Source organism: Lolium rigidum, chromosome 4 (assembly GCF_022539505.1).
Source record: "Lolium rigidum isolate FL_2022 chromosome 4, APGP_CSIRO_Lrig_0.1, whole genome shotgun sequence".
Lineage (NCBI taxonomy): Eukaryota > Viridiplantae > Streptophyta > Magnoliopsida > Poales > Poaceae > Lolium > Lolium rigidum.
Genome location: NC_061511.1, coordinates 223,880,024 through 223,892,079, shown reverse-complemented (window position 1 = coordinate 223,892,079; position 12,056 = coordinate 223,880,024). Strand labels below are relative to the sequence as shown.

Here is a 12,056-nt window from a genome sequence, read left to right as displayed (position 1 = left end):
TTGGCCGAGCCTCTACTAATAACGGAGAGCATGCAAGATCATAAACAACACATATGTAATAACTTGATAATTAACATAACATGGTATTCTCTATCCATCGGATCCCGACAAACACAACATAGAGTATTACGGATAGATGATCTTGATCATGTTAGGCAGCTCACAAGATCCAACAATGAAGCACAATGAGGAGAAGACAACCATCTAGCTACTGCTATGGACCCATAGTCCAGGGGTGAACTACTCACTCATCACTCCGGAGGCGACCATGGCGGTGTAGAGTCCTCCGGGAGATGAATCCCCTCTCCGGCAGGGTGCCGGAGGAGATCTCCGGAATCCCCGAGATGGGATTGGCGGCGGCGGCGTCTCCGGAAGGTTTTCCGTATCGTGGTTTTTCGCATCGGGGGTTTCGCGACGGAGGCTTTAAGTAGGCGGAAGGGCGGAGTCGGAGGGCTGACGAGGGGCCCACACCATAGGGCGGCGCGGGCCCCCTCGGCCGCGCGGCCCTATGGTGGCGGCGCCTCGTCGCCCCACTTCGTATCTCTTTCGGTCTTCCGGAAGGTTCGTGGCAAAATAGGACCCCGGGTCTTGATTTCGTCCAATTCCGAGAATATTTTGTTACTAGGATTTCGAAACCAAAAACAGCTAGAACAAAGAATCGGCTCTTCGGCATCTTGTTAATAGGTTAGTTCCAGAAAATGCACGAATATGACATAAAGTGTGCATAAAACATGTAGGTATCATCAATAATATGGCATGGATCATAAGAAATTATCGATACGTCGGAGACGTATCAACAGTTCCCTGTTTTCTGCCGTTTCTGGTCTAAAAAAAGTTGTACAGGAAATATTCTCGGAATTGGACGAAACAAAAGCCAAAGTGGCTATTTTTCCGTAACGAAGATGGATTCTAGAGGGGAGTCGAGGAAGTGCCACAAGGCGGCCAGACCATGCCTAGGCGTGGTCTGGCCCACACCTAGGCATGGTGTGGGCCACCCCGGCACCCCACCGACCTATCTCCTCCACCTATTTATCCACGATCTTGGGAAAACCATAAAAAACAGCCTTCATCCCAGAAAAGTTCCGTAGCTCCGCTGCCGCCGAAGACAAGATCCGGGGGACAGAAGTCTCAGTTCCAGCACCCTTCCTGGACGGGGAATTGCCCCCGGAGCCATCTCCATCGAATCCACCGCCATCTCCATCGTCGTTGCTGACTCCCATGATGAGGAGGGAGTAGTTCTCCCCCGAGGCTGCGGGCTTTACCGATAGCTATGTGGTCTATCTCTCTCTCTCTCCCATGATATGATCTTGATGTGATCGTGAGCTTTGTAATCTAGTTGAATATGTAGATGTTATTCTCCAACTATTGTGCTATTCAAGTGGTTTTATTATGTGATCTCCAGGGACATCTTGTCCAAAGGTGTGAAGGTGACAGTGTGCACACCGTGTTTGTTTCTTAAGCTTAATTTACATAAATAATTATGAATTGTGGTGTCTAGGTAGTACCATCTTTGTATGCTCAAAGTGACAACGTGGGGTGTCCATAGATTGGTAACGCGAACTTTAAGGAGTGCTTATGCAGCCCTACACAGTGAATTTCTGTTTATTATAAAATCAGAGAGTGATTCAGAGTAGAGTAGTGAAGAGATAATATCTATGTATTCAATTATGATATCATTGTTGAGACTGTCCACTAGTGAAAGTATGATCCCTAGGCCTTGTTTCTAAGCATTGAAACACTATTTACAACCAGTTCTGATACATATTTGCTTGCTGCCATTTTTATTTTAGATTGCAATTAGCACTTATAATCATCCATATTACTTATATTTCACTATCTCTTCACCAAAGTAGTGCACCTATCAAATTTGAATGAACACCTTTAGTTTCTGCACTTTTATTTACTTGGGGTGCGTTTTCTAGGGACGCAGCTGGGGAGCGACATCCCCCACACGCGGCACAAAGGAAACACGTCCCCCAAATGCTTGATCCGGTGCCGTTTGGGGGACAATTTGGGGTACACGGTTGGAAATGCTCTAACACCGATGAGCAAATTCTGCTTCGCGACTGCTAGGGCGTGTTTGCTAATTTGTGCCGATTTTATGGCTTAATTATTAGGGGAAGGTCCAGTTTTAGATTAGATTTGGCGGTTTGTTTGTGTCGACATAGTGGGAACGGAGGTCTCCACAGCTCTGGACGTGTGGGTGGAGATGATGTACAAGGTGATAATGCATGGAGCACACGATGCACTGCTGGGGAAAGCAACAACGATGGAAGCATTGCACTTGGTATAAATAATACACCGAAGCTCACCCAACTCCATCATCAAAAAGAACGTGGAGACATACAAGATCTGCATCTTCAAGGGAAAAGTACCACGAAGAAGACTACTTTGAGTAAGGGCAGGGGCAATTCCCGTGGCAAAGGTTCCGGAAGATGTCTTTGGCGCCAACCATAAGACATCTTCGAGGAGCTCGCTCGAGAGGTCGGCCTTTTAGGCCACGTTCTCATCCCCGGCGGGAGGCCCAGGGACCCTTGTCGGAGTGCACGCCTGTGATAACTCTACGGAATACTGCCGACGAGCTGGCCCGGGGAGGCATTGCCAGGAGGGGACGTTTCTCCGCATGCAGCGCGTTCTCGGGGAACACAGACGTTTACACCCCTGAGAGCGCATGGGCGCCACCTGGCATCATCTCCCTGGGGAGGTTACATGCGCACTTATTGTATGGATTCGTAGCAGAAAACAAAGAAATTCTAACAAGGGCAACCTAATTGCCCATATCTATCTAGGAGTAATGTTGTAATGGATATAGTTTTGGTGACATGCCCTTGTAGATTGAAAGCGGATAACTTTCCGCTAGAACGGATGATGTAGTCATACCCTTGGCCGACCTCGGGGTCATGTTCAATCCTCCTAGTACGATCTCAAGTACCGCACGTGCAACACCTCATAGTTTCTCACACATATGGTGCTCAGCAATGCTCCCATCTCTAATCAAATGAAGGTGCGGAAGTAGATCTTCTAGATTCGGACCCCAGCAACGCTCCAGTGTACTGGGTGGAGTGGACTCCCTCCATGTGCAACTCTTCGGGGAATCGCACACGGCATAGAGAACATGAGAGAGAGAGAGATAGAGAGAGAGAGGAGGAGGGGGAGGAGGAGGAAGCACCCAAGGGGGCTCTCCTTTTCCTCAAGCTAATTTGTGTGTCTTCCACTCTCCATATGACCCACTATATATAGGGGGAAGGGGAGGGGTGGAGGCTCATAGCTAGGCAATGCGGGACTAAGAAGGGGGTGGGAGGAGAGGTGGTGGCCGGCTGGGCTTTGGAAGGCCCATGTGCCCCTCACCTCAAAATCTATCCCCCCAAAGCCCATGGGGGTCGCCTGCCACTTAATGGGCTCCCCTCCGGGAGGGGCCCATTAAGGTGGCATGCACCTTTTATTATTAAATAAAATATATAATTAAATATTACTTCACTTAATTAATGCATAATACATATTATTTAATTCCCAATGATCCGAGACACCTCTCAAGCCACTCCAAACGTCCTTCAGATTCTCCCAGAACCCTTTTCGGTTCTCGCTTCTTTATTCTCCGGTGTTTCCAATGAATCCAAAACTATCTTAAGTTTCATTGAACCCTTAAGCGTGTTTCCCTATGGTTCGAGAACAATACAAACATGATCGAGGCGCCTCTCATATCAATGATCACTAGATGGTTCTAGAGAACATAATGATCCATGTGCATTCCACGAATATACAAGTCATTGAACCATAAATGTTGTGTCCTATTCGCTTTGTTACTTCGATACCAGACTTTCCGAGATGTGACCATCGGTGTCAGCATACCTAGTTCGATCTCGTTACCGATAAGGCTACTCAACTCGTTCTCGTGTGATTTCATCCTCATGACGTAGTCATGTGTTGCAACTTGGATGTAATCTCACCAAGTGGGCTTAGAGTATCTTTCGTCACGTGGATGAATAAATCCCACTCTTTATACATACGCATCAACCCATCCCTTCGGAATAGCCAACTACACCTTTATGATCACCGTGTTATGGCGTGACAGTTGATGAAATAAAAGCACCCTCTAGTAGTAGTGATTAGATATGATCTCAAGTTCTGAGGATTTGGTTACTACAATTTCATGATTATCGCAACTATGAACTTTGTGACATGATCGTGTTGCAATACTTATGTTGGGAACTTTGTGACATGATCGTGTTGCAATACTTATGCTGGGAACTTTGTGACATGACCGTGTTGCAATCCTTATGATCGTGTTGCAACTATGAATTTCGTGTCGAGATGTCCATGTATTATGTCATCTAGTACCATTGAGAGTTAACAAACATGAATTTCGACTTTTTTGCAAAATTGTGTTGCAAAATCATCAAACTGGATTTCTGGTTGCATACAAACTCGGAAAAACGCACAATATATCAAAATGACCGGGAGAAAATTCTACATCTGAATTCACCCGGGTATACCCGGTTAGCCAATTTTTAGAATCACCAAATTCAAAAAGAGTAAAAAGTTACGGCAAAGACAAGATTTTTTCCTGCAAAAATTAAAAATTCGAAAAAAATCTGTGACGCACCAAGTGCACATGTGCCACAGAATTCTAGTGCTGAAATTTGAATTTTGTGGCGCCCTCCTCGTCTCCTCCACTTCACTTTCCACTTCTCCTCACCTTCTCCTATCCTCCACTTCTCTGTCTCTCCTCCACTTCTCCACTTCTCCTCCTCCTCTCCTTCACTTCTCTACTTCTCCTCCCTCCTCTCCTCCACCCGGCGACCTCCTCCTCCGGCAACCTCCACTTCTCCTCCTCCTCCTCCTCCTCCTCCGGCGATCTCCACTTCTCCTCCTCCTCCACCTTCGACCGGCCGCCTCATCCTCCACCCACATCCGGCTGGCTTTCTCCTCCTCCTCCATCCACCTCCGGCCAGCCTCCTCCACCCACCTCCGGCCGGCCTCCTACTCCTCCTCCACACACATCCACCCACCTCAACCCACCCACCTCCGGCGACCTCCCTGCAATTTTTTTAAAAAAAAAATTGGTAAAATTTTGGTGGCCCCAGATCTAGATCTAGATTTGGCCACCACTTTTTATTTGAAATTAAAAAAAAAATCTGTGGCGCACATTGTCTGTGCCACAAAAATAAGACTTTCTGTGGCGCATGGGTCCGTGCGCCACATAATTCTTATTTTTGTGGCATAGATTCTGTGGTGCACCGCCCATGCACCACAAAATAGCCTTTTTGATGCGCCACTAATGATCTTTTCCCTACCAGTGGAAAAGTAAATAAAGTGGTAAAAACATTATATAAAAAGGGTTGAAACTTTATAAGATGAAGTGTTCTCAGGGATTATTGGATCCACCTCTAGCATTAGGGCTCATATTAATCAAGATGAAATATGCTTTCAAACATGTGGTGTGTGGGAGAGCTCCGTAATAAGATGCGCCCAGAAAGCCATCGGTCATTGCATCTCTAAATAACCACATCATCTAGCCTTCTGCAGCCACATATGGACTACTGCTATTAAGGGGCGTACCCCGTGGTCATCGATATGAGCTTTATGAATCCCTCTTATCTCCCTTATTCATGTGATAACGCGCCGAGACGGTAAAGTCACTTCTCGCCATTCGCTTTACCACACTTCAAAGATTAGTTCCCTCTCAAGGCCAATAGGCAATATTACATGGTGCACAACGTGTAATAACAAGAGAGAAAACTAACACACATTAATACTTGAAACTATAAATCATCTTAGATTCATCTCATATTCATGCTAGGGTTTCTCCATCTACCAAGAACTAATAAGACTACTCACACATGGAGACAATCAAGAACATCATCATGATCTTGTGGAATGAATTAGAGGAATTGAACGGATTTGAATACAAATTCACAATAGTAATTAAGATTACAACTATGGTTGGAGGATGATGGTGATGAAGGGGATAATGCCTTGTCCTCCGAGAATCCACATAGCAGACCATATCTTGTCTCCACCAAAGTTCCCTCTTGGGATCTGATCTGGGGCGGTGTTTCTCGGTTTTGCGAAGCTGTGTGTGTCTAATCCGTCATCCATATGCGGGAGGTGAAAGTATTTGAAGAGGCGGTGCTCCTGGCGGGTGGTACGGGCGGACGGTACGGGCGGGCTCTGCCCGTATCGATGCCCGTAAAAGTTCCTGGAAGCTGTCCTCGCATTGTCCTTTCGTCTAGGCGCATAATTAAGTGCAAACATTATTTCTATCACATCAAAATGCCAGAAAATAAAAGTTTGCATTGATATTTCAATATTGGCTTATTATTTTAAGTTCATGTGTACACAAGCATAAAAGGATGCGGTAACCCGGTGCAATGCAAAAATCCTACCACTACTTGATGATAACTTGATAAAATAGTAATGCAAAAACATGCTAAAAATACACTCATCAGATAGCAATGAGTGATGGTGCCAGATAGATGAGCTCAATATGGTTGAACTAATAAATGCGATCTAACATGATGACCTGCGACATCGACGCTACAGAATACTAGTTAAATCAATCTATGGTGGGGCATATAGTAGAGAAGTAAAGTGTGCTTTACGTCCACCATGGCAGACGAGGGAGACGAGCCGGGGTCAGAGCATAAGTAGAAGAGCTCCTGCCTTGTGTGGAGATGATGACACGGATCCGGTGCCGGAGACGAAGAAGATGAGCTCCTTCTCTAGAGGACAACGAGGGAATAGTGCCATGGTATGAGAAATCCGCGTCCCGTCCACCGCTGGTGTCGAAAGTGTGTGTGTGTCGGGGGGGGGGGGGATTTTGGGTGTGGGCTAATGGAGGAGGTGACACCCAGCTTTGCCGCGAAACGCTACCGGGATTTGGCGGCCTCCCGTCATCTGACGTGAAGTTCCCACACACACACAATATCCTCTATTTTCGCACCGCTGAGACCTGGCCCTACAAAAAACTACCGGGCGAGCCTAACTCAAAATGATTGAGAGACCGTGTTGTCTACAATGAATATCCTACAGTTTTTTTTTTTTTTTTGCGTCCGACGGATATGTTTAGAGTGAGTGCGAGCTAGCAAACACATCACAAGTTTAGAAATGGAAGGAGAATGAGATCGGATTTTCTAGCTGAGCCGGTTCCTACAACGTTACATTAGCCATTTATTTATGCGTTGTGAGTCTTCCTCTATGACATGTGGGTACAGATCTATTATGTCCCACACATAAGTGACTGATTGGTAGGTTTGCAGTGTACAGTGTAATTTTCCTACCCACCCACCCATTTTTTTTAGTTTCATCCATAATTTGGTATCCGTTATATCATTTGGATAGAAGGTCTCATTTTTTGATCTGTTTTGGTATTTGGGTTCCTGGTTTATAAATATTCAAAACAAGCTCAATCTTGGCCAAATTTTGAAACAGTTTGAAATTTGAATATGAAATTGTATTGAAACTGTAATGAAATTTCAGTGAAATTACTATCATATCTGAATGTTCGTATACTATAGAGGTTTCATGCATATTTCATTAATTTATTTTGTGACACCAAGTAAATTTCATTTGGATTTTTCCATATATAAAGTGTTTCATCATGTTTTGAAAATACATCTTACAAATATGTTCAAAATTATTCACATTTGTGCGCTTTTTCAGAACAATAAAATATTGTCAAAAAAATCCATATCCGACCTATTTCATTTTGATATGACATATTTCAATTATAATAGAGGTTTCGTGAATATTTTCATTGCTTTTTTTCTGAGACCGTGTTTCATCATGTTTTGAAAATACCTCTTACAAATCTATTCAAAATTATTCAAATTTTGTGTGTGTTTTCAAACAATTAAGTATTGTCAAAAAAAATCATGACAAAAAAATAGCCGAGAAAATTTCGTTATTAAATTCGGCTTATAAAAATTGTAATTTCTCGAAGAACTATTAATAATTCGTGCATTACTAACAAAAAAATATTTCAGAATTTATTAATAAATACATTTTCTAGGCGAATATGCTAATATACAAGGCAAAATACATGTATGTGTATATAGACGTGGCTCTATGTGGCAGCTTCCATTGGCCGGGCCATGTCCGGTAGGAAACGGCTCCGTTAGAAAAGACTTTGTGGAAGGAGAACACCGCCCATGAAGCGAGCAGCGAGGCTTGCGATGGACTATGGTGCAATAAAAAATGTGGCCGATATTGGTATTGATAAGACGGAGAATTAATCTGTGGTTAGATAGTTAAAAGAGCATAGGACGGCTCAGTTTATTAGAGATTAAATCTCAGATTACCTCGGAGGTGCTTCTAAGGGAATGGTGTGCCTGGCTGTATTTATAGGGGTATGTATTTATAATCCTTGTACTGTGGTTCTCAGACAAAATAGTTACCAATGCGTCCATTTGTCCCTCCTTTTCATGACGTGTTTGTTTCCGTTTTCATTACTGCGTAACAGAATTACATCGTCTTAGAAAAATTTACACATGCAGAGAAGGGTACGGGAATGAAGACTGCCTTTGCATTAGTACAAACCCCCTGATAAGTGCTCGGCCTCAACCAACCGCCACTGGATAAAAATCTATTGACACTCAAAATTAAATAGGAGTTCCAAAACAAAGTTTGTGAGATTAATTAGTCAGTAAGATGGTAATCATGGTATGAGAAAGCCATACTAACGATACACAGAGAAACACACTACTCGCTCGGTACCGAATTATAAGACATTTTAATTTACTAGAACAACGTGCTAAAACCCTTTTTTGAATTGGTACATAGGAATCACACTACTGCGAGATTTAATTGAGGTGTGCCTAGTTAATTAGGGTCCGCACTAGATACCCCTTCGTTCATGAGAGATAGACGCATGCGGCTAGGGTTCCATGCCTCCCGCTGGAGCCATCGCCGATCTAATTTGCCTCCAGGCCATAGAGACATGCATGGTGGGGTCCCGGTCCTACCTATGGCGTTGGCGATTTTCTTAAGATGGAATAAAGTCCTTCCATCTAGCCCCTGTCTCGGTGATGCATCTAGCGTCGCTAGATGGCGTGTAGAAGTTTGTTTCCAGCGGATCTCGTTGGATTAGGTTCGTGTTCTTTCTGATATACGCTTCTCTTCATCGGTGATGCATGGCTGCTCTTGTGGCGATGGTCCTTTGGGATCTTACCACGATAACTTCCCGTATGTTTATTACAACAACCTCCTATATGACATATGTAAAAAAATCTCTATTTAGACAATGTTTGCCTGGCTCCATTAAGGGATGGGCGAGGACGGTAACGCGTCTTCGACTCGTTCATGTGCTTGTAGTCGCTAGGTGGTCTAAAGATCATTTATATTATTTTATTACTTTTTGGTGTTCTTGTAGCCCTGCTGAGGATTATGAATGGACCGGTAAACTTCTCAACAACAACAAAAAAGTGCGCCTTAGCTATTTAAGGTACACAGGGCAGTGACATGCGGCAAGTCGTTATCAAACCACTAGTAGTAGTGGAAGTTACAAAGGCTTTCGTTGCCATGGCAAATAGGGTTAGGAAGGTGGTACCATGTGCCGGTGCATTTTGGGCTTAGCCAAGCAAGTGAAAACTTTGTACTACCTTTAGTTACCACATATGTACACCTGGATAGATTACACAAAAATATATTCGCAAAAACAAAGATTACACAGAAATAGAAGAGGCTAACTACAGAAATATTAGGGAATCACACTACTGCGAGATTTAATTGAGGTGTGCCTAGTTAATTAGGGTCCGCACTAGATACCCCTTCATTCATGAGAGATAGACGCATGCGGTTAGGGTTCCATGCCTCCCGCTGGAGCCGTCGCCGATCTAATTTGCGTCCGGGCCATAGAGACATGCATGGTGGGTTCCGGTCCTACTTGTGGCGTTGGCGATTTCCTTAAGATGGAATAAAGTCCTTCCGTCTAGCCCCCGTCTCGGTGATGCATCTAGCGTCGCTAGATGGCTTGTAGAATTTTGTTTCTAGCGGATCTCGTTGGATTAGATTCGTGTTTTTTCTAATCTACGCTTCTCTTCATCGGTGATGCATGGCTGCTCTTGTGGCGATGGTCCTTTGGGATCTTACCACAACAACTTTCCGTATGTTTATTACAAGAACCTGCTATATGACATATGTAAAAAAAACCTCTATTTAGAGAATGTTTGCCTGGCTCCATTAAGGGATGGACGAGAACGGCAACGCGCCTTCGACTCGTTCTTGTGCTTGTAGTCGCTAGGTGGTTTAAAGATCATTTATACTATTTTATTACTTTTTGGTGTTCTTGTTGCCCTGATTATGAATGGACCGGTAAACTTCTCAACAACAACAACAAAAAAGTGCGCCTTAGCTATTTAAGGTACACAGGGCAGTGACATGCGGCAAGTCGTTATCAAACCACTAGTAGTAGTGGAAGTTACAAAGGCTTTCGTTGCCATGGCAAATAGGGTTAGGAAGGTGGTACCATGTGCCGGTGCATTTTGGGCTTAGCTAGCCAAGCAAGTGAAAACTTTGTACTACCTTTAGTTACCACATATGTACACCTGGATAGATTACACAGAAATATATTCGCGAAAAAAAAAAGATTACACAGAAATAGAAGAGGCTAACTACGTAGCTAGTGAACTGGTGCTACGTGAGGAGGCGGCTGCGGCTGGACGGCATTGCTGCTGCTGCAGTGGTGGAGCTCGAAGGGGCTTAGGCGGTTGTCGCCGAGGCGAGTCTTGTAGGCGGCCTTCATGTACTCGCCCCAGGTGAAGTCTTTGTACAGGCTCTCCTCCCCTTCCTTGAGCAACTCCGGCAGCGGCGCTATCCGCTGCGACGCCGCCGGCCCGCCGAAGTAGATCACCGACAGCCTCGCCAGCTTCCCGGCCTCCGGCGCCGCCACCCGGTGCTTCACGCTGTGGAACCGCCCGTTCGTGAGCACCTGCTCCATCAATCACAGGAAAGTTTCTCAGATAAAGATCTTCTGTATACAGGTCGGGTCGCACACTCGCACGGCAATGAGTTCTTAGCTGCAAATTGCACACCATGCACACACACTCCTTGACAAGAACCGAAGGTGGGCCAAATAGAACATGCATGTACACTGTTGCAAAATACTAAACGGCCGGAGACGGCGCGGCAGCGTGTGGTACCTACCTGGAGCGAGTCCCCGACGTTGACGAAGAGGGAGTCGGGGTCGGGGGCCACGGGGACCCAACGGCCGTCGCGGAGCATGATCTGGAGGCCCCCGGTACGATTGGAGCGGAGCACGGAGACGATCTGCGGGTCCGTGTGCTCCCCGAACCCCGTCACTCCCGACGCCAAAGGGCACGCCGGGTAGTGGTTCACACGCACCATCTCGCCGGCGCCGCTCTCCTCTCCATCCTTCCCCGCCACCATCCGGCGAAGCGCACCCCGGTCCAGCCCCAGCCCCTCTGCCATCAGCTCCAGCACCCGCCCGCCCACGTCCCTCACCGCACAAGTGTACTCCTCCATCGCCGCCCGGAGCGGCGGTGGCAGGGTGGAGGAACCCGACCCGGTGGCGACGGAGAGGAGCAGGTACTCCAGCCACCCGACGTCGCCGTTGGAGCCGATGCTCTTGCTACCGTACCCGAAGGGCCGCGCCGACGCGTGCTCCATCTTCTCATCGTGCGGCAGCGCGAAGAAGGCCGCGGCGAGGGCCTCCAGCGCGTCGGCGAGGGTGGCCGGCACGCCGTGGTTGGTCGCACGGAAGAAGCCCACGCCGCGGCACGCGTCCGCCACGGCCGCCGCCGCGCCCGGCGCCGACAGGTCCACCGTCGGCACTACACTTGCCTCTTTCCGGCATTTCGCCAGCGGGATCGGGTCGATGATGTCGGGCACCATTGATAGGTTAAAGCAGAGCAGGAAACAGGGGAGGTACCGTGAACCTAGCCGAGAGCACGTACGAGACAGGGGAGGGAGGCGCTTCGTTCTGCTTCACGTCTGTGCTTGCGGTCATCGATCTGATCGGGGTGTATATATAGGCCATTGCCAGGTGCTCTCCTTAGCTCGGATTTTTGGCGTGGCGAGTGTGAGCTAGAAACGCAAAC

The 12,056-nt window shown here is 46.5% G+C and overlaps 1 protein-coding gene across 1 annotated transcript; it reads right to left on the bottom strand.

The window, feature by feature from the left end:
• Nucleotides 1-10,618: 10,618 nt before the first annotated feature.
• Nucleotides 10,619-11,850, bottom strand: LOC124648319 (gibberellin 2-beta-dioxygenase 3-like). The gene is made up of 2 exons (XM_047188105.1): nt 11,143-11,850; nt 10,619-10,927 (listed from the first exon to the last, which is right to left on the bottom strand). Exons 1-2 carry the CDS (start codon nt 11,848-11,850, stop codon nt 10,619-10,621), a joined length of 1,017 nt encoding a protein of 338 aa, XP_047044061.1.
• Between the last annotated feature and the right edge of the window lie 206 nt (nt 11,851-12,056).